The sequence below is a fragment of the Ursus arctos genome, unplaced genomic scaffold, assembly GCF_023065955.2.
Source record: "Ursus arctos isolate Adak ecotype North America unplaced genomic scaffold, UrsArc2.0 scaffold_18, whole genome shotgun sequence".
NCBI classification, from domain to species: domain Eukaryota; kingdom Metazoa; phylum Chordata; class Mammalia; order Carnivora; family Ursidae; genus Ursus; species Ursus arctos.
The window spans coordinates 14,514,813-14,537,950 of NW_026622852.1; the positions used below are offsets into that span (position 1 = coordinate 14,514,813).

At 40.4% G+C, this 23,138-nt stretch overlaps 1 protein-coding gene and 1 non-coding gene across 6 annotated transcripts in view; both read left to right on the top strand.

Annotated features, from left to right (window-relative positions):
- FOCAD (focadhesin) overlaps positions 1 to 23,138 on the top strand; it is a 297,831-nt gene that overhangs the window by 97,228 nt on the left and 177,465 nt on the right. For 4 of the 5 annotated variants that reach the window (XM_026506454.4, XM_044386894.3, XM_057313479.1 and 1 more), the window contains one exon: positions 6,477 to 6,734. The exons of the other annotated variant lie outside the window; for it this stretch is intronic. In XM_026506454.4, the coding sequence (XP_026362239.2) occupies positions 6,477 to 6,734 (258 nt within the window). The remainder of the gene's footprint in view (positions 1 to 6,476; positions 6,735 to 23,138) is intronic. 5 annotated transcript variants of the gene reach the window in all.
- Positions 3,512 to 3,640, top strand: LOC113260695 (small nucleolar RNA SNORA30/SNORA37 family). The gene has a single exon (XR_003318070.2). It is a non-coding gene; the product is annotated as a small nucleolar RNA SNORA30/SNORA37 family (small nucleolar RNA).

Consider the following 23,138-nt stretch of genomic DNA (forward strand, 5'->3'; position numbering starts at 1 on the left):
ATCTTCCTCATTAGCACTAATAGCTGGACTTTCTCTTCGGCAGCTGGTGAAGAGGGAAGAGGAGGGGATACCATAAGGGCTATAAACTTCTCCTGATGATAACGTGCTGCGTTATGGAGGCTTGGAATAGAGATATGATCACTGTTTTTAAAATCATAAGCTACAGTTTGCTGGCTTTTCTTCTGTGCCTGTGCAGGCCTCTGTATTCCAAGCGGACCTATAAATTTAACAGGATGCAAACTCTCCTGGCCTCTCCCTGAATCTTTGCTTTTGCTCATAACACTCTTTTGTCTCCTTTGCCTGACCTACTCATCCTTCAAGATCCAGCCAAAGGTTCTCAGCCTCCCAGAGTCTGAATTCATGACCCTTTTCTTGGCATCCGGAGGACTTTTCATAGTACTCAGTTATGTTGTGTCCTAAGTTGGAGGGCTACGTCTGTGTACTTCCAGCTCTGCTGCGAGCTCATTGAGGGGAAGATTCTTGGCCCTTCTCCCACTTTGCCTCTATTTTCGAAGCATGTTGAAACTGGAATTGCAACAGTTGTTAAACTTTTTGTATGTTTTCCACATGAGTGTTTTTCTTTATCTTTGTCACCTGATCATAGATGAGAGCATACAAAATCTTTTAGCCAGTTCTTAATTGAATACTCTGTTTTCCACATAGTTAAATATCTAGGGCGTTATCTATTTAACTTGGCATCCTCAACACCTGCCACATTGTTTACCACGTGATAGACAGTCACTAAATTTCTCTTCACTGAGGCGTGTGTGCTTCTCATAAGGATATGGAAGATCATTTTTCCATCTCCACATATTACAGAAAGACCTTTGTATAAAACCACAGATCTTGTTGCTTTTTATTATTATTTTTAGATGGGTGACTCTGACTTAGCATGTTTGATTTAGAACCAGGGCAGTTCTTAAGCACAGTTCTTCTGGTGAATGAAGACAAGGGTAAATGTTCTGTACCACACAACTCTGTATTCCCTATCCATTTCCGAAGTGTTGATAACCATGAAATTAAACACATTTTAATTTCCAATTCTAAGAAGTAAAAAATGTAAGCTATCAAGACAACCACTCATCTTTTAAAGATTAACATAATCTAATAAGCTTTTAATATTTTTTAGTGGTGTGTGGAAAACAGGATTCCTTCTATTAGACTATTAAATATGATATTTAAAGTCACCTATTTAGGGGTGCCTGGGTGGCACAGCGGTTAAGCGTCTGCCTTCGGCTCAGGGCGTGATCCCGACGTTATGGGATCGAGCCCCACATCAGGCTCCTCCGCTGGGAGCCTGCTTCTTCCTCTCCCACTCCCCTGCTTGTGTTCCCTCTCTCGCTGGCTGTCTCTATCTCTGTCGAATGAATAAATAAAATCTTAAAAAAAAAAAAAAATGAAGTCACCTATTTGTGTTTTCCTAGGCTAAAAAAAAAAAAAAAAAAAAAAAATCAGACACTAGTTGTAAATTCTAACGTGCTTAAAATCTTTGTGCCCCGGCCGCCAGAGAATGTCAGGAGAGAAAGAAAGCATCAGGGTATGAGTCTGGGTCTCGGCCTGAGAGAGACCTCGTGCTGATAATTTGAAGAATGAAAAACTTAATACAAAGAATTATTAACTAGTAAATGGTCTCCGATTTCTAAAAGTTATGGAAGAGGCTCTAAGGAATATTGCATTAATAAACGTAAGGAGCAGCTACCACTTCTAGGACTGGAAGGATTACTGAAGGAAGGAATGGAGAGTGTCTCCCCACTCAAGACGGAGATCAGACCTTGTAGAAAGAACGTGGCTGTGGAGTGCTGGACGGTAATGTTCTCTGCGGTGCCTCAGGCCAGAGGTCTGTAGGAAGCCACTGCCTGGGGGTGTGAATGGGGTGGCCTGGGTCCTCCACAGGAAGACACCTGCTGGGGTCTCCTGCATGCCCCTGGCAGACATGGTAGGAGAAATCCCTGAATAATATTCCACTGCATAGATATGCACCACATTTTATTTTTCCATTCATCTGCTGATGAACTTTTGGGTGGTTTTCACTTTTTGGCTATTAGGAATAGTGCCATTATGAACCTTCCCATACAAGTTTTTATGTGGACATGGTTTCATTTCTCTTGGGTAGATACCTAGGAGCGGAATTGTTAGATCCTACGATAACTCTCTTGGAGGAACTGCCAGACCATTTTCCAAAGGGGCTATGCCATTTTACATTCCCGCCAGCCCACCAGCTGTGTGTGAAGACTCCAGTGTGTCCACATCCCTGCCAACACTTTGTCATTGCCTGTGTTTTTGCTTCTAGCGGGTGTGAAGTGCCTTTTCATTAGGGTTTTGATTTGCATTTCCCTGACGACTTCTTAGAATACTCGCTTGACAGGTGAAGAACCGGAGGCTAGAGAGGTTAAGTTGCCCAAATTCCACAGGTAGTGAAGGACACAGCTGAGATTCAGATTTTGACTGTTTAACTATAGAGCCTACGTCTTACTGCCTCCAGTTTGAGGTGGTGTTTTTTCTTTTGGCGCCGTAATTTGTCATCTTTGTGCTGAACTTGCAAGTAAATAGAACAGTTGCAGATTTACAGGTGAACACTAAGTCGTAATGCATTAAAATAAACTGGCTCTTAAAAGCTTTTAGTTGGAAGTTTAAAGGAGTTCGTAAGTCTTAGCTCTCGTACTTGTGCCATCATCTTCTGAATAACATGGATACTGAGGACAGTGCAGGTTGTCCTTTGGTGATAAGCAGCCCTGCCAAACCTCTCCACTCGACTTGATTCTTCATAGGGATGTAGAGCAGAAAGAGCCTCTTGAGGCTTTGTCTAGTCCAATCTTCTGCTCTGGTCAGTGATTAAATCCCTTCTAACAAAAATCTGTCCTCCTTTCAAGGGCCTCCAGGTTTGAGTTTGCACACTCCCTCTCCTGATCAAATGCTGGCTCCACTTTAATTAAGCCTATTTTAGTCACTATTACAGATGAGTGTTATTATTTTTTAAGATTTAGGTATTCGAGAGAGTGCATGCGAGAGCAAGACTGCAGAAGGTGGGGGGAGAGGGAGATGGAGAGGAAAAGAATCCCAAGAAGACTCCCTGCTGAGCATGGAGCCTTACTCGGGGCTTGATCCCGGGACCCTGAGACCATGACCCGAACTGAAATCCAGAGTCGGACACTTAACCGGCTGAGCCATCCAGGGTGCCACAGATGAGTGTTATTCTTTAAAGTTAATGAAAATCTGTATTGTTCACTGAACTCACAATATCTTTCTCAGATCCCTTTAGGCAAAGAAGTACTATCAGATATCTGTCTTATTGTTAATACTTAAGAGACTTAAACATTTTTATTATGTGCTTTTTAGAAAAAAGATTCTCAACTAATATCTGTAAAAGATGTTTTACAACCATTTAATATTCATTTAAATTATTTTTTTATGGTTTCTTTTCTCTTGTATTTTTCTACTGAGATGTAACTCACCTAACATAAACCTCTTTTATTTTTAAACACCTGCTTTCTCCTCTAAATCACAGAGCCTGCCAGCACTTTCACAGGCCCTCCCCCAGTCTGTGGGGCCAGGATTTGGTAGCTGGTGCTTAGAGAAAGCCCTGGGTTGCATCCTTGCCCTGGGATTTTGCCAGCGGCAGCTGTCACTCACTGGGACAGAGAGACTGTTCTGGGATGTCTCATTCAACACAGTGCTTTTCTCCTGCTGTTCTGACCTTAGGCAAACAGACAAAAAACAGAGCCTAAACATCAACATAATACTTCAAGTAAAACAGGATTACTTTTCTGTTTCAGTATGTTTATTCTTATCCGTCTGGGTAATGTTGCCGCTTTTGACTCAATTTATGGTTGATGGTGATTTCCAATTACTTTCTTTTATACTCCTATCCACCAGTTTTATTTTTCTCTCCTAAAGATGACAGAGATCATATTTCTCTGTGTTTTGCAACTTTGGAGACTGTGCTAGGTGCTTTATTGTGTCATTATCTACCTCAATAATCTTGGCAGGAAGGTAGTCATTACTTCCATTTTACGAATGAGCAAGGTGAGTCTCAGAGATTGTGTCATAGCCTCTAGCCGGCATGGCTGTACTAACGTCCTGGTCTTTCACATCTCACGTTCGATGCTCTTTGTCCTTTGTCTAAAGAACTTGACTCTGGTCTTCAGTGAATTTCATCTTTGGGTCGTGGAAGTATTTTTAGAGATAAAGAGCTATAATAAATGTAAATATTTAATTTTAAAATTTTATTATTAAAAAATAACACATTAAAGTGGTTCAAAAATTATTAAATAGTATACAATGAGAAGTTTCCTTCTCACCCTTGATTCTGGTTGCCCAGTTCCCACCCTTTCAAATAGAAAATGAATAGTGGCTGTTAATTTCTTCTGTATTTGTCTCATAACTTTCTTTGAATATATAAGCAAATGCAAATACATAGTCCCCATCCCCTTTAAAAAACTAATTGGTAGCATTCCAGGCACACTGTCTGCATCTTGTATTTTCATGAGAGCTCTTTTTATATCAATAAAGATAGCTTCCTCATTTGTTTTTACACTGGGATTTGCCTTCAAATAGTATCTCTACTCTAAAGCATTTACTCGAGACAATTGAATACCTATATCCTCACAAAAACTTTTATAGGACTATTCTTGGCAGCATTATTCATAATAACCAAAAAGAGGAAACAACCCAATGTCCATTAATTGATGGAATGGTAAAATGTGGTATATCCATTCAATGGAGTATTACTTGCCAATGAAAAGAAATGAAGTATTGATATAAACCATAGCCTGGATGAATCTTGAAAACCTGTGTGAAAGGAGCCAGTCACCAGGAAGCACATCTTTTGTGGTTCCTATTCTGTGAAATAGCCAGAATAGAAACAAAGTAGATTAATTAGTGGTCGCCAGAGGGCAGCGTTGGGGGAATGAGGAGTGACTGTTAATGAGTATGGGGTTTCCCTTTGGGGTGATGAATATAGCCACGGCAGTGGTTCTACCTCTCCATGAATTACTAAAGGTCACTGAGTTGTAAACTTTAAAAGGATGAGTTTTATGGTATGTGAATTATATCTCAATAAATGTCTTATTTAAAAAATTTCAAAGGTGCCTGGCTGGCTCAGTTGATAGAACGTGCAACTGGGTCTCAAGGTCATGAGTTCAAGCCCCACGCTGGGTGTGGGGCCTACTTAAAAAAAAATTTTTTTTAATAAAGCTTAACTTTTTTTTTTTTTTTTTAAAGATTTTATGTATTTGACAGAGAGAACAAGCAGGGGGCACAACAGGCAGAGGGAGAGGGAGAAGCAGACTCCCTGCTAAAGAGGGAGCCCAGTGCGGGACTTGATCCCAGGACCCTGAGATCATGACCTGAGCTGAAGGCAGACGCTTAACCAACTGAGCCATCCAGGTGCCCCTATAAAGCTTTATTTTTACTTCCCATCCTTTTAGTTGTTATCTGTATCCATATAAGACAGTGTCTCATAACAGGTCAGTTATAATCTAGAGATTTCTAATTTGTCTCATCACACTCTGAATCAATTGAATCTTTTATTAGCAGGCAGTATTTAATGCTTCTTTAACGTCTGTGGCTTCTCCTAAGCCACATGGGCACACTGCTCACCTTGGCAGAGTTCTGTCTGTTCTCTGTCCCTGACGGCACTACTTTTATTTCTGTGAGGAGTCATTTCTCAGGTTGACTTAAGCATAACCTCTTCTGTGGGTATCATTTCAATTTAGAGCTGTCAGGCTATTTCTTATTGCAGAAGTTATTCACAGTTATTAATTCCCAGGTTCCAGCTGAACCAACGCTGTTCCTGTCAACATACTGTCTGTTACAAAAATGAATTGTCCTCAGTCCAAGTCTGCCACCTGCCCAGGGTTGTCTCTTACTGGAGCTGGAGCTGGGCAAAGACAGTGACATTTTTTTTTCCCCTTAAATCTTCCCTCCCCTGGGGTGTCTGGGTGGCACTGTCGGTTGAGCCTGTGCTCTTGATTTTGGCTTGGGTCATGATCTTGGGGTCTTGGCATTGTGCCCTGTGTTGGGTTCCACACTCAGTGCAGAGTCTGCTTGTCCACCCCCTCACCCCCTGTGCATGCACTCTCAAATAAATAAATAAATAAATAAAATCTTCAAAAAAAAAAAAAATCTTCCCTCTCACTGGTGAATGAATACTTTCTTGGTGATAATAGGTTCCCCCCCCCAAACTCCATTGCCTTTGGATCTTGTATATTGATCCTCCCCCCCCCCCCCAGTAACTAGGACCGATTGGTAAATAGGAGGAAATGTTGAAATCAGGTGTTCTAGGGTTCCGTCTGTTTTCTTTTTGTGTAATCCTATCAGCTCAGATACGTGCTAAGGAGCTTTTGGCAGGAATCGAAAATTCTGTATTTTGTGGGAAGGATTGATTTCTCACAATGAAGTATAAAAAAATAAATGAATCTATCTCTGGCCAATACACTTGCCTCATTTACTCATGCCTCTTTTTGTTGGTTTTCCAGCTTTCCTACAAGCTCACGTTCCCCATAACCAGCATGTATGGGTCAATATTTACAGCCTGGAGGGTCCTGGAAGTAATGAGAGAAGAGTCTGCGGCCAGTGACTGGCTGTTTTCCGTAGAGTCCTTGCTCCCTATCACCACAGTGATCCCTGCGCATGTTTTCCTTTTGCTGGCTCACCTCCTTGTTGAAGATCAAGGGCAAAATCTTCGCCAGATACTGAAGGTCACTACGTTATTAGCCCAAGCAGATTCCTCTCAGGTAAAGTAAGAAAATAAAGCAACAGTTAGCAGGGGCAAGGCTTAACTTTTGGAATTGAGATTATTCTTAGCTTGTGGATGATTTCGATCAAAGGCTTAAATTACGGGTTGGTTCTTCTTGGGGGGTGGGGGGCTATTTTTATCTTCTCAATTTGTTGTGTTTTTTGTCCTTACTCTGAGTTAATGAATACTTGATGCAAACGTTTCTTTAATGAAAGCACATGTCACAGGGAAATCTGCACACGATGCTCTTCTGGTTTTCTGGTTTATTGGTAGATTTGCTCATTTGTAACACTTTTGTTAACTCTGGCGGCCTGTTCCAAGGTGAATATCCTTTAGTTCTAATACTGATCTTTTATTTATTTTTTCAAAAAGATTTCATTTGTTTCTTAGAGAGCAAGCACAGAAGTTGGCGGGGAGGGGCAGAGGGAGAAGCAGACTCCTCGCTGAGCAGGGAGCCCCATGCGGGGTTCAGTCGCAGGAGCCTGGGATCATGACCTGAGCTGAAGGCAGATGCTTAACCGACTGAGCCACCCAGGCGCCCCTAATATTGATCTTTTAAAGTGGATGTAGATTAATTAATTTAGGATAAAGATGCTTATGCACTAGGCATTAATCTCTTTGACTTTGGGCAATTCGATCCTTTCTTCATTCAGTCATTTAATAAACTAAAAAACACTGGGTCCTTGCTATGTATGGTAATGAACATGCTGGGCTGTGGGGGTAAACAATTATTCTTCCTATCTCCACAGAACTTGGAGTGTAATAAGCAGTCAGACATTAATAAGACTCCTCTTCCCCCTTTAAACTAACCATATATTTGGTAAAGTGGTCTAATTTTTCCCCAGTGGATAGACTGAAGGGAAGGGTTTCCTAATCAGATAGGTATGGTATGTGCTTATGCTTCTTGCCAAACATGGTGACGAAAAAGTTCATCTCTTGACGGAAAACTTGTGTTCCTACAGGAAATAATTTAGTTGTAGAGGTGGGAGAAATATGTGTATATAAGATGTGAAGTTAATGTATTTGGGTTCTTTTTATCCCCAACTTGTCATGCTCATTCCTCTTAGTCAGGTAAACAACTACTGATCACAAGAGGTTCCTTCTTTTTTTTTTTTTTTTTTTTTTAAAGATTTTATTTATTTATTCGACAGAGAAAGACAGCCAGCGAGAGAGGGAACACAAGCAGAGGGAGTGGGAGAGGAAGAAGCAGGCTCATAGCGGAGGAGCCTGATGTGGGGCTGGATCCCATAACGCCGGGATCACGCCCTGAGCCGAAGGCAGACGATTAACCGCTGTGCCACCCAGGCGCCCCACAAGAGGTTCCTTCTTAAACGAAAAAACAAAAACAAAAACAAAAACAAAAACAAAACAAAAAAAAACCCAAAAGGTTCCTTCTGACTAGACCTCTTGTGGTCTGATTCTCCAAGTGGATCTGTAATGTTCTCAAAGTACCTTGTGTCATATACGGTGTAGGCATAATGTGCATCATTTCACTTCGCTTCCCACTTTATTCCTTCCCTCCCCTCCCCTCTCCTCCCCTCCTGTAATAATTTGGCTTCTAATAAATGTTTTCTTTCAGTGTGGACACCTTATAGGATAATATCTTTATAATAAGTAATACATAGGTAATGCCTGGAGATTATCTAAAGAAGTGCCATAGTAAGTTACCTGACCTGTGTATGCTGCTGACGTAAAACATATTACATCAAATTATGTGTTGATACTCAGGAAATGCATTGGTCTTTGAAATTCTAGGGTGATACTTTTGGTTATAAGTAACAGAGACACATCTGTCTTAAATAGCTTTTATTAGCTCCGGAATTTAGAACAAGCGTGGCCTAGACAGTATATTCACTGTATAGTTTCTTTGTTTCCTCTGTGAATTGGCTGGCAGCCCAAAGCCTTATAACCTTATATTCCATCCAAAAGGAAGAAGGATGTAGAGGTATTTGGATTGACCTTGTTGGGTCCTGTGCCCACACTGAATCAACCATTATGGCAGGATAATGGGACACTTTAATGCACTTTAATTGGCCATCGTGGGTAGGATGGAAGTGGGTGAAGTGTCAGCCCTGTCTGTGCCGCCAGGATCATGTGGATTGAGAGTGAGGGTGGGATGATTCACCAAAGGAAAAATAGTTTCCTGGCAGTACGAGTGGGAATATGCTAAATAGGCAAAAAATGTCGCAGAGGACTTTGCAGCATTCTGGGAACCCCGCAGTGGTGCAAGTGCATTGCAGGTGTGCCAAGAACATCTCCCCTCTGAGCTCTCAGGCAGCCAGAGAGTTGTCCAAGCTCAGGGTGCTTGGCTGGTCGCCTCTGGCCACCTGGTGTTTCAGATATTTACCCCACTCTCCTTAGAAACTTGATTTTCATGTGGATGATGAAACGGAAGAGGTTGGGAAGTACTAGAGTGACCATCAGGTTGATTTATTTATTCAATAATGTTTAAGAAGCAGTGGAAGAAATCGAAGTCAGTATGTTATACTTCCGTTGATTATTTCTTGGATAGTTTTGAAAGAGATGAGAGTGTCCTTGTGCTGTTAAGATGAGTAGTAGGGTGAAATGCGTAAAGGGTTACTCAAATTCATGCATAAGCAAAGGCAGTATCATTAATAAGAACTTAGAAGTGGAGTTTTTGTAAAAAAGACAAAAGTATCCTTGAACTAGGAGATACTGTGTTTTGTTGTTTTTGTTTTTTTAAGAGTTATTCATTTATTTGAGAGAAAGAGCGCAGGGGAAGGGGCAGAGAGGGAGAATCTCAAGCAGACTCCCTGCTGAGCACAGAGCCTGACACAGGGCTCAGTCCTACAACCCCAAGATCATGACCGCAGTCGAAATCAGGAGTCCAACACAACTGCCTGAGCCACACGTGTGCCCTTGGGAGAGATTGTTACTTTCCTCACTTCTTATGAAGTGACCATTTCATATCCTTTCACTGGACCTTAGTTATAGGCAAAGTAGCCAGAAGGAAAGGATTGAATCTTTGGAAAAAGCCAATTTTCCAATTGTGAGTAGATAGGTGAAATAGACTCCGTTGAAATGAGTTATGATTGTAATCTGTTACTGGCGGGTTGTTTCTATTTCATTAAGTTGACAAGTCTGCTGTCCTTTCTCACCTTATAGAAAGAAGCTCTATTACGTTTAAGCAATCTTTGGCTCAGATTCATGGGCAGTCAACACTAAGGATTGATTGATTGATTGATTGATTGATTGATATGAGAGAAAGAGAGAGAGAGAGAGAACGAACAGAGGGGCAGTGAGAAGGAGAAGCAGGCTCCCCGCTGAGTGGAGAGCCCGTCGCCAGGCTCGATCCCACGACCCTGAGATCGTGGCCTGAGCTGAAGGCAGATGCTTAACCGACTGAGCCACCCAGGCGCCCATCATGGGCAGTTGATGCTAAACAGAAGTCTTGGACTACGAATAAGCAGAAGCTAAGTAAATAAGTAGGTGAGACTAGGAATTTCGAGGCTGTCTTCCACCTCTGTTTTGGTGGTCACTTAACCCGTATAGTGGAATTTGTTGGCCTTCAGTATGCTTACTAAGGATTGAGTTTGTGTGTCAACCATGATTTACTGAAAGAATCCTATACTGTAAGATCTTGTGAGAAAAAGTATTTGAAAAATTTAAAGGAGGTGAAGTATGTTTTGGTATCCTTGTTACTATTATTCTAAGGTATTAATTGAAATTATGTTTAGTGCTGATTAATGGTAGTACCAGTCAATATCAACTAGTAATGTTATATTAGTGGAAAAGGGCTTTTTAAAAAACTGTGATTGTGTTACTTCTTACCTGTCCTGCAGTTTGATGGATCCTCTTCCTCCGTGAGTTTTTATCCTTCATCTCTCACCTGGTTCCTGTGGGGCTGCATTTTCCATGTGGTCTGATAGCTTTAGGGCCGTGGAAGACTGATGCAGTTACGAAGTCTGAAGGGAACTTGGCTTTGTGAGTACCATTTTAGAGTTAACTAGATGCAGATGATAATGTTAAAATAACCAGATAATTAACTAAAGCCACAGCAATAAATTGACACTTGGAAAAAATAGGAAACTTTTGACCCCCTATCTAGGAACGCCATCAGTAGTTACTAATGATCCTGATAGTTTTCTTACCCGGACATCGTGAGTTTGAGTTTGCAAAGGACTCAAGCTCGGGTCAGGTAGCGTTCAGGAAAAGTTAGGCTCCTTTTACATTCTTGGGGGGAATGTCTTCTAGTGTTCTGGGGAGAGATCCAAGAGCGAGCATCCTGTGTAAATTCCCATGGAAGTCTTGAAAGTTTTAAACACATCGATTGAGTTTAGAGAGGGTTTTTCATATCATAGCCTGTGCTTATAATAAATGAGAGTGCCATCTATTTCCTAAATTAGTGTTTTTTCTGGAAATAAATTTGATAGATTGGTGTGCTTTTTGGTTATGTTTATATAGTAGTTCCTGCCTTTCTGATACTGAGTAATGTTATTTTCCTTCATTTTGATGGAAGTCATTCAGACTGCCTTCGGAGATGCTTGAAGGGGAATTGAAGCACATGGTTTCATGGCTCATGTACAGTAATGTCCAGTTGGGCTTATTCTTTCCTCTTCAGAGAGCTGTTTCCTACCTGTGCGAATTGCTCAGGACTTGGTTTCATCAGGTGTGAAATCAGTGGTAGTGAATGTAAACACGGACTCTACTAAGTTAATTAAGGGATAATGTGGACTCCAGGCCTAAATGAGGACATTTTCTGAACTTTATGGATTTTTCATCATTTTTTTCCCCCCTAAGTAGTCTACACACCCAGTGTGGAGCCCAACATGGGGCTTGAACTCATGAACCTGTAATCAAGACCTGAGCTGAGATCAAGAGTCAGGTGTGTAAACGACTGAGCTACCCAGGCACCCTTACATGTTTTTATTTATTTTTTTTAAAGATTTTATTTATTTATTTATTTATTTATTTATTTATTTATTTGAGAGAGCGAGAGAGAGCGAGCGAGTGAGCGAGAGAGAGCAAGTGAGCAGGTCGAAGGGGCAGAGGGAGAGGGAGAAACAGACTCCCTGCTGAGTTGGAAGCCCAACGCAGGACTCAGTCCCAGGACCCTGGGATCATGACCTGAGCCGAAGGCAGGCGCTTAACCAACTGAGCCACCCAGGTGCCCCCACCCCTACGGCTTTTTAAAAAAGACAAATCAAATCATATTTTGAACCCTGAGCCAATGACGGGAGAACTTGTATATAACATGACTGTGGACTGTTTGGAAATGTCTCAAACTGACAGAACTTCCTTAAGGAGAGGTTAATAACTCTTAATCAACAAGCCAGCTTCAGGTAAACTCCGTATGTTTACTCGGAACTCCCCTAACCAAACCCCCAAGATGTTTTCCGGACCCCTGGGCCCTGGGCCCTGTGAGAAGAAAAGGCTGTTACAAAGTTCTTAAAACCTTCCCTATCTATTAGCTTAGCTATATTATATTAACCATATTATAAACTAATTACTATAGTATTATAATTTATTATATTATGTATTTAACAGATTATATATAAGGTATATAATTATAATTATTTATGATATTGGATATGTTATAACTATAGTTTCCCTATAGTTGTTGGAAGTGAGACACTCCATCTGATCCTGGAGAATAACAGAGGTGTTGAAGGAAGCTGTTTTGCACATTGTAGTATGTTTATACAAAAGCCTTATTGGAATTATTAGGTGCTTAGTAGTAGGTCTTCTAAATATATGTAGGAAGAACATCTGACAAAAGATTATAGTCTCTTTTGGAAATCAGGGATCCTTGTTAGTGGTTTTAAAACCTGAGAAAATGTGTTTTCTTCCGATCTATGTATAGTACGAGTTTATGGCAAGATTACATAGGTATCGGCATTGAACATTAACCACAAAGGTTAGTAATTTTTAGGTAGGCTGAGATGTTTTAAAATGAAATCTTATAGCTTAGTATCTGAACTTCAATGGAATAACTCTAAATACTCCGTGTAACGTTCATCAGTTTCTTTTTGACTGTCTGATAGAATATGCCATGGGGGAAAGTTTATGAACTTTGGCTTCAGAGAAGTACACATTCCTCCCTTAAAATCCACCATCATTGAAGAGCTTAACAAATTAAGTTTTGCGAAGCTCACTGTGTCTGTCAAACCCTTGATACTTGCTTACTTTTCTCTTATTTGGAAGTGGGGAGAGAGAGATGGGTTTTTTCGGTTGTTGTTTGTTCATTTATTTATTTTTTACTTGCAGTTTACAACTTTCCAGTCTCTTATTTCCCTTTTACGTTTTGGTTAAGTCTAGTTAAAGGTCTTGCTTAGTGGGAACAATTGCATTCTTTGAGAATTTAATTTTATCCTTTGTAATGTTTTCAGGGCTTAAATTTTCCCATTTGTAAACGTGTACACACTTCTGAGCCATTTGAAATCAGTTACGTAGCTACGTTCATGGCCCATGACTTGCTGGTCTTTCAAAAGTCATATATTATCACATAGTAAAAAAGCCGACTTTCAGGGCAGAATCCTGTGATAGTTCTACTCTGGGTCATAAGCCATATTTTAACATGGAAAATGAATAGGAAATGTGTGAAATTTAATGGTCTGTAAGTTACTGCTGTGAGAAAAGGAGAGAATATATTCTATAAAAGAACTTGCACAAAGAGTCTTTGGACACTTTGCACTCTGTTCTATTGTCACTGAGTTCTATGAATTGCTACCCCCTGAAGTCAGTCTGCTTTCTGTGTTCTTCACACCAGCAAAAAGAAGCCAGAATGTACAGTACTTTTAATAAAGAGCTTTACAGATAAGAAGTGCTGTACTACTATTCCCTCGTAGCCGTAGCATCGATTATGCCTAGAGCAAAATTGGGCTGAGCCTGTCAACATGAAACAATTAGACAAAGAGAAACACAGACCGAAATTGAAGGTCAGGTGTCTCTTCCGTTCGGTGGTAATATGCTCATTTCTTCTTTGTAAACCCCACACAGATACCTGTAGAATAAACATGTTTTTAACTGGCATTTGAATCCTTTACTGTTTTTATTTCTTTTTTGCAGAAAGCCTAGAATTTATACGCAGCAAAGAGTTCTATATCAATTTCTTGCCTTCCCTGAGTGTTGATACTGGGCAGAGTTTCTTTTGAGGAGCCTGTAGATTGTAAATTGCTTAAAATTCTCACCGAAATTGTTTGATTGTGATTTTCAGGTCCACCCTATATCACTGTGATATTCAGTAGTTCTAACACACCGAAACAGAAGCATTTGTCTTGTCGTGTCACTGAGCGCTGAGTGGAGGGAGGGGGTGGGGCGGGGCACAGTGCTGTGTTGAAATAATGGAGTCTGTCTGCTTCCAGTTAAATACCAGGTAGAGTAGCTTTGTCTTCTGGATAAAACTCTCTAAGGGGACTACCTGCCTGAGATGGGCTTCTAGTGTTGGTGAAGCGGGGGTGGGGGGAGGCGGGCATCAGATTTTGTGGCAGCTTTGAATTTCCAAACAGGTATGAGGAATTCCCCTTAAGGGGAAAACACACTGAAGTCCACCATTTCCAGAATAAACATTTCTTCTTTTAATGAGCGGACAGGGAAGGGAGAGGTGGTATTGGTCTCCTGCCTACATGTATCATGGCCAGAAACTCTCAGGTAAAGTTGCCAGTTGACATCCTTTACCATTCATTCTTCAGCTCTTCTGAGTCAGCCCTTCAAGTAAGAGGAGAGGGTTATTTAAGGAAACACTGCTTTTCATCTACAGGAACAACCCATACGAGTTCCCTACAGCCAACTTGGCATTGATTCATAAATATAAATGGATAACGAAGGCTTACCAGACTTTGAGAAAACATAACAGCATCAGTAACCCAAAGAATCTGTTTTTATTTTTTTAAGATTTTATTTATTTATTTGACAGAGATAGAGACAGCCAGCGAGAGAGGGAACACAAGCAGGGGGAGTGGGAGAGGAAGAAGCAGGTTCCCAGCGGAGGAGCCTGACGTGGGGCTCGATCCCAGAACACCGGGATCACGCCCCGAGCCGAAGGCAGACGCTCAACCGCTGTGCCACCCAGGCGCCCCCGAAGAATCTGTTTTTAGAAGAAAGAGAACTCAGGGAGAAGAATATAATGAAAAACAATCTAAGTCCTGAGAGATATCAGAAAGCTATTCTATGATTCTATGTTTTTATACTATAAACAAAAATACTGCTATGAGAAGGAAGAAATTCAATGATGAGGTTTTAGAAATGGAGAATGTGATTGGCACAGTACATAAATGGAGACAGGATTAGTGATTTACAGAATGTGCAAGTAAATATTTCAGAATACAGAACAAAAAAATTTTTTGAGGTTAAGACACTGAGGGTTAATATTGGGAGTTCTAACCTCTTTCTCTAGAAATTCCAGTTGGTGGAATGGAGAAAATGAAGGCAAAAAACTTAAAACATGACAAAACTATTTCTTGAGCTGAAAAAAGACACAAGGGTACAGATTGTTAGGACCCTTTGAAAGCCAAGCAGCATATGTAAGAAGAGATCAGTACCTAAATTTGTCCCCAGAACTTAAAGGATGAAGAGAAAGTCATGAGAGATTTTTAGAGAAGAATGGGGACAAGAAAAACTTAAAGTAAGGTTGATCTTAATTTCTTAACAGCCTCACACTAGGTGCTGGAATACATGGGGTTATTGCCTTCTAATTTCTTGGGGAAAATCACTTTGTACCCAGATTATTTGTCCCCATTATTCTACCTTTTATGACTGATAGAAATAAAGGCTTTTCCAGGTGTGCAAGAATTCAAGAACATTTCTTGTTTGCTGATTTTTTTATGGGGGCAGGGGAGGAAATCCCTCAAGGATGTGCTTCAACAAAATGGAAAATGAATCCAAGAAAGCACAGAGAAGAAATGTTGAGTGGTGATCAAAATATCCAGTAAACCTTATGGTTAGTTTAAAGTAATTATTTATAGAGTGTGAAAAATAATTACCTGGAGCTAAAGTTCAAGCTTTAAAACATGATGGGGGTAGGTAGTGGAACTGTGATACTGTGAAGAGTTGAGAATGTGCTAAGGGTGGAACTGGAAACTGAGTAGTTCTTGATGTTAGTAGAAAAAATAAGTTGAAATATGCACATAAGCCCTTATTAGTAACAATTAGGGATTTATAATTTCTAAATAATATAGCAAAAGGAAAGAAGAAATAAAAAACCCTAAAAGGATGGCAAATGTGAACATAAAATTAGGTGGTAGGAATAATTTCAAGTGGACCAGGTATGACAATTACTGTGTGTGAATTATCTTATCAAAAGAAAGGCTCATACACTCTGTAGTGTTTCTAAGAGGCAAACCTTGAGACAGGTGACAACAACTTGTAAATGGTAACAGAAGCTAGGTAGATCATTAAGATAGAAGATGTGGTAATATCATCACCCAAGGTAGATAATACAGCATCCAAGATAAAAAGCTGTGACACAGGACAAGAGGTATTTTTTTACTGACGGAGGTAGATTCCGAGGTAGATTCCAAGTCCAGTTTCATTCAGAAGCTGTTCCATTGAAGTTAGGGATCAGAAGAATATAGCTGATGGTCCTGTTGCTATTTTTCTGGAGGTTCTAGCCATTGTTCTTTCACGAAAAAGAAAGAAAACTTACATGTGTACTACAAAGGAAAAAGCCAAAGCTCCTTAGAAAATGAAAGAGAATTTACTTAAAGCTGTTGCTTTTAGAATGGATAAGAGAGTTCATTACAGTGGATAGATGTAAGATCAGTGTACAAAACCAGTTGATTTTCTTTACCAAAAAACCCAGTAAATTAGATAACTTTGGCAGTATATGGGAAAGGTATAATTTATAAGTAGTGTAGAAGCTATAACTTGAAATACTAGAAATGTATAGAAACAGTTTGATGTAATTATAAAACGTCACCAAAACACACACAATGGCTTCTAGTAGGATACTTTAGGTATGGAATTCACATCATAAATGTTTATCATTGATTGAAATTTAATGCTCTTATGATTGCAAGACATTTCGTCTTGTTTTTTTCTGTTAATTACCTTTAATTGGTATATGGGTTCTGATTCATTACCATAAATTCGAGGCCAAAAGATATTCAGTTAATCAGTTTCATGTATAGAGCCGAGGGTCCAAAAGGGAAGGGTCGGTCATGTTTGTCAGTTTGACTGAATTCTGAGTTCTGTTGAGTAAATCAGTTCTAGACCTTTTGATAACCTGGCTCGTGCTTTGGAATAAATTCTTCTATCCTTAATCTTCCAGTGCTAAATAGTTTTAAACGTGGTCTACTCTTTAGAAGTTATAGTATCTCCTTGAACAAAGTAATACCAAATAAAAATAGCTAACGTTGACATATGCTTACAACATACAAGTCACTATTTTAATCACTTCATTATTAACTATTAACTATCTCACAAATCGCTCTTTGCGGTTGCTACCACTACTGGTTAGGAACTGAGGCACAGAGTTTGCTTAACTTCCCCAAAGTCACACAGCTAGTAATTGGCAACTTCAGCATTTGAACCCAGCACATATGGTTCCAGAGTCTGTGCTCTTATCCAGTATGTTTTACTGTCTCTACAACTTTTAGTTAAACTATTAAAAAAGTTTTTTTGAAAGAGTAAACTTTCACTAACTTCACATTTTTAGGATTGGCCCGGTCAGTTGTAGAGAGAATTAAATGCTAGGAGAAGGGCCTCAACATTTGTTTGAAATCTGGCCAGATCTTCAATCTTGCGTGATTATTTTTGCCTCCATTATGCTAGCTTCCATTGGCCCTTCTATAAATAGGCAAATCACATTTAGCCTGATCTTTATACCTAAATAGAACACCTATACACAGACCTAACTCCTGAAGGCATTGATCAAAGGGAAGATTGAGATGGTCCAAGTGAATCAGCAAATCAGCGAGCATGGTTGCAATTGAGATTATTGCTTAATGGTCAAAAATGATTTCACGCTTTTTTGTTTGTAATGATCCTTTTTTAAAAATTTTTTAAATTTTTTATTTTATTTTATTTTATTTTATTTGTTGATGTAAGGTTCGATGATTCATTAGTTGCGTATAACACCCAGTGCACCATGCAATACGTGCCCTCCTAACTAGAGATTCTGAAATCTAATCGAAGTCAGGAATTAAATTAGTGAACAAAAAAAGTAGGTTGTTGTAGTCTCTTTGAAAAATAATGTCTGTCAGTGTTGAAGAAAATTATACATTGGTTATTAGGTTTGAAACCTCTGAAATATTGGTAAGATATATAGCTAATTCAGGATCTTGAAGGGGCATGACAGCATCAGTTCTTCAGTAAATAGTCATGGAGAACCTGTTTGGGATGCACGTTTTAATTGGAACTTAGGATACAAAGACCCTCGTTGGAGGACTCACAGTGCTTAGGGAAGATAGCAATATCCGATTAGACTACCATGTGGTGAGTGTGATAATGCAGGGAAGCACAGTGTGTTATAGGACCAAGCCCAGAGGGGCAGCAAAATCATAATAGGAAGACTGCCTGAAGTAGGTGATTCATGAGCTAAATCTTGCAGGACAAATACAAGTTCAAAAAGAATATCTTTGAAATGAACTAGAAGCAGTGTATATTGCCTGTTTTTATGCTCTACAAAGCATTACTTTTTATATATGACATTTATGTGGTCCTTCTTGAGTACCATTTTGGGCAAATGGTGGAATACATACATTTCTGGAGGTGTTGGAGTGGGGTTTTTGCTTTTGGGGTGTGTGTGTGTGTGTGTGTGTTCGTTCGTTCCCTAGCAGTAATATATTTTACATTTCAGATGTAATTTTTTGTTGTTGGGGAGTGAAAGAAAGCCATTGACAGTCACAATTGTAGGTACTATCTGATAGCTGTAATTGAAAGAATGGGTCAGGATTTGGTGGATTTGATGGGAAAGGTCTATTCTAGAATTCTGAAAGTAGGACTGCTGGGTTAGTTCCCCTACCAGAAGTCTTGAGACTTATTCGGTCCCTTTGTCTTCTCAGCACACTGGACTTCTACCCTGCCAGTGATAATTTTGAGCTTTTCTTGATGGATAGTATAATAGACTCTTTGGCAAGTTGTCAGAACAGTTGTGTAATGCAATTGGGCATCCTGAAGTCCGTTTATTTCAAATGAGGAGACATGGTTACAAACTGAGTGGAGCCAGACAAGTAGTTAAGGAGTGACTTGGGATGATTTCTGTGTGTCAGTCTTCCAGTGTATTGATGGGACTTTCAGAGGCCTCATGTCCTCTTATCCTTGCTCAGTACCATTTTTGTGATAGTGGATCGTATCTGCATTTGAGACAATTTGTGTCCCTCCCCCTCATCGAGAGAAAATGAGCATGTAAAAATACATGTAACTTGAATTTATATCATACCAGAATTAAACAGTGCTAAAGATGATTGAATATGAGTAAGCACAGATTTGAATTTTTAGATGTCCTAGAGTGATTTTGAACATAAGCGGTCTCCGATGGAAATTTTCAATAGATTACAATTAGATTTAGAATTCATAAAAGGAATTCCTTAAGGGAAACAGTCTTGCTTGTTTTGTCTCCTAGTGACCTTGGACAGTTCCTGGTCAGATTAGTTTCTGGACAGACACCTGCTTTGTTGCCTGATTGAATTAACACATTAATATATTAGATGCACGTATCAACCCTACTAGAACCAACAAAACCCTATTTTCCAGTATTGTCATGTGTTATCCAGACCAATAAAGGGAACAGTGTGGAGTCCAGGGATAGAATTTAGGTTCGGCTAGATTACAGTAAAATCTTATTAAATGAAATCCTATTAATTTAGGGTTCAGGGTAATTGGATACAGGCTGAGTTAAAACATAAGCTGATTTTGAAGCTATTGTTTTTAGGCAGTTTGGGCTTGCTCATTTGCATGAGTACAATGAATGTGCCAATTTAAAATGATCACATTATCTATTCATTAAGACATATCAGCAGGGACTGGTACTTGGCAACACTTGGCTAATTAGTTTGTTACAGTATGTACATGAAAGTAATCGAATTTTGTTTCTTTAACATTTTTCTCTAATCCAGTCTTTCCTACCTTCATTGTTTCCAGTAGTCTGAATTGTTATTAGTGATAATTATACTGGTGGCATTTTACTCTACTTAGGTGTATTCAGTTGTCAAATTGTATTCAGTTTTTAATGGTGCATCTTGATCTATGTTAAGTGGAATTATTGTGGAATTATCATTAAGCTTGAAATACTGCAGATACCTTGTTTTTACTAGGTCTCATTTTATTAAGCATTTTCAGAACGTTCATTTTGTCGTGTATCCCCTCTCTTGTTCTCTCCCTTTCTCTCTCTCTCTCTCTCTCTTTCTCTCTGTCTAGCAAACCTCCTGTATGGCAGGTTCTGGTAATACTAAGGTGAAAGGGTATGGTCTTTGTTTTCAGAAATCATAGAGCTGAGTGTGTTGACAGAGGCATGAAAATGTACTGTGTAGTGCAGAATGGTGACTGCCATTGTGGAGGTGTGTAAATGTCCGTGGAACTTCCATAAAGAGGAGCACAGGTTTCCCTGATGCAGGGGACAGGGAAGGCATTCTAGGCAGGATGAAGGGCAATGTGCAAAGGCACGCATGTGGGGCAGGTCGCAGTGGGGAAACAAGGCAGCAAGAGTACTCTATTAAACTGAGATAGGTAGGGTACAGGCAACCGTTCCTTGAGTGGATACTGGGCAAGCGTGTGGAAGCAAGATCCTGAGAGTCTTGCAGTCAGGCAGGAGAGGAGAATTTATCTGAGAGAGGAGATAAAGCGATATGACAGGATGTTAGAAGTGTTGGTGGGGACCTTGAAATAGCAAAATGAAATTGTGAGACAGAACACCCAGCAGAACTTGGAGAGTAATAGGAATAAACTTCGATGTCTGAGTACTACTGCAGTTTTTAACCCCTCACTCAGGAGATGACAGGAGAGGTGAAGAGAAGAGGGGGGATTTTTGCGGCAAGTTGCTGGTGTGCTGAGTCCTACAGTTGCCAGCATCTCACCTCAAGCCTAGTGACACGACTTCAGTGGAACCCCACATCCGTTCTGTCCAACTATGTGTATCCCTGGCAGTTGGGGTGGACAGACGTTTAGGGTGACTGTCCCCAAGATCTAGAATCTGAGAGTGATGGACTGGCTAGCCGTTGTGATCCTGGAAGTGAGGGAGAGAGAGTACTGGCCACGTAGGGATGGCTTGTGTGCCTAGAAGTTGTCCAAACAGAAGATGCGTTTGTGTTTCCAGTGGGCAGAGCGCGGGCAGCATGGGCAAGAGAATACAGTGGACTTGTCTCATCTCGTCTTACAGGTTTGCTTAGAGGGCTATACACACTTCGTGAAAGAAACAGGATTCCTACAGAGCGCGTGGGACAGTCAGACCGGAAGAGCATCTCTCCTGTATCAGGAGTCTAAAGAGAACTTAATCTTGCAGGTTTAGGCTGCTTGCCAAGGAGCCATAGGAGGGTCCCTTTGGGGCAGGTGAGCTGGAAAGACGCGCCTAGTCCTCTAGCAGAGGAGTGCTGGCACTACTCCTCTCCTCCGAGGGCCTGGCCCGCTTCCAGAGAAGGAAGGGGAAGCCACGCCTATCAGCATCCTCTAAAGGGAGAAGTGAAGGGAACTCTTGAGAGTGTCTCCAGCATCACTGTGAAAGAGGACTTCAGCTTCCTCCATTTGGACTTCAAACTTCCTAATTAAGTTCTTCTTTCCAGCTTCCCCGCAGGCAAAGCATCCCTGATAGGACCCGCCATTATCCCCTCAAGCAATAAGGACTGCCCTGAGCCAGCAAGACCCCATCCACAACTGACCCGAGACAGGGATGGACCTGACCTTTACTGCCCACCCGCATGTACCCACTGACCTTTGGCCTACATTTTCCTTATACAAACCTGGAAGTCTTTTTCAGTACTTTGGAGACTGTGTTTGAGGTTCAGGTTCGCTGTCTTCCCAACGTTAGTCTCACTGAAATAAATTCCTTTCTTGTTTCCCCACCGCTCATTTCTCTCCCTTTGGATTTTATCGGTGGGTGGCAAGTGGCCAAACCTGGTCTGTTTGGGAACCCCCCAATGGGGCCAGGTGCTCTTGCACTCCTGTGCCCTGGTACAACTGTAGCCTTTCACTGCAGAGATGCTGCATTTAGCCTTCTTAATCTCATCAGCAAGGCAGTAAGAAATGTGTAGATGTCATCAGGTTGAGGCTTCTGTGGGCACAGAATGATGCTGAACCATTTATTGTGGTGGGGATTGCCATGTGGTTGGTTCATTTCACACTTTTTCCTTTGGTTTCCACTTTTTAAATTTTCTGCACTTTGCTGAGGTTTACCACTGGTGGTCTCCAAATTCACTTTATCTGGAGCTTTTATCCGTGATGTCCTATGTCCCTTACATTTAGTGGTGAATTGCTGAAATGTCGTGATGCATTAAAGTAATTGAAGTAACCAGTTAAGCCCATTCTGTCCCTTTTCGTGTTTCTTCTCATTTGAGGCATTGGAGGGATTTCATTTAACCCACGTAGAAACGAGGAGCCTTTATGCACATTTCTGTTGCCTGGTGAAAAATTGTTGGTACCTGTTTTAAAGTGCTCAGTGAGCGTCTGATGAGTTCTTAGTTATTTTTTGAAGCCAGGGAGGACTCAGGCAATGGTCTGCAAAATTGCTGAAGGAAGTCCAGGAATCTTCTTTAAAACGGTGGAAAAATGAAGAATCACGCGTGCATATATTAGGTCGTCTTAAATCAGGCCCTCGCTGAAGCAGTGGTGACACATGCTGTTCATGAAAGACTTAATACAGTCCTTCTAATCGGATGAATTGTCTTGTTGTGCAAAAACTGTTATTACACTGTGTGTGAAACCAACCATGCTGCAGGGGGAAAAATTAAATCGCCTGACTGAGAGGTCACTTGTGAATAGTAACACAAGATCTATTACCGTTATTAGGGGCTCTGGAGGACATTCACCCTTTTATGGTCTTTCAACTGCTGGAATGAAATATTTTAGTGGTAAATGACACCCTTCTGGGAAATCCTCCGAAGGATTCATTCTTTGCTGTTTGTACATTTAAAAATGGGGGAGGGGCCTCGGGGAAAAAAAAATCACATTGTTCCTTTCAGATCACTTAAAAAAATTTACAGATTTTGACTTGGTGTGATGACGATTGCCTTTTAATGTTCCTCATTTACACCATTCTTAATCTGGGTCTATTAGTATCACACTTTATCTTTCGTAACATGTCACGCACGTTCGGTAATCTTTTCCTTAGGGAAATTCGTGATCGCATGGAAGCTCAGAGACCAAGGCTGTATGTGGTTTATGTCAAAATCTGAATTAAGCACTTTAAAATTCATGAAATGAGAAGTCTGCTTATTTTGTTTATTTTCTTTTAAGGCTCTAAAAGTGTATATAAGGAAGATTATGTGAGTATATATTTTAGTTCTGCATGGCA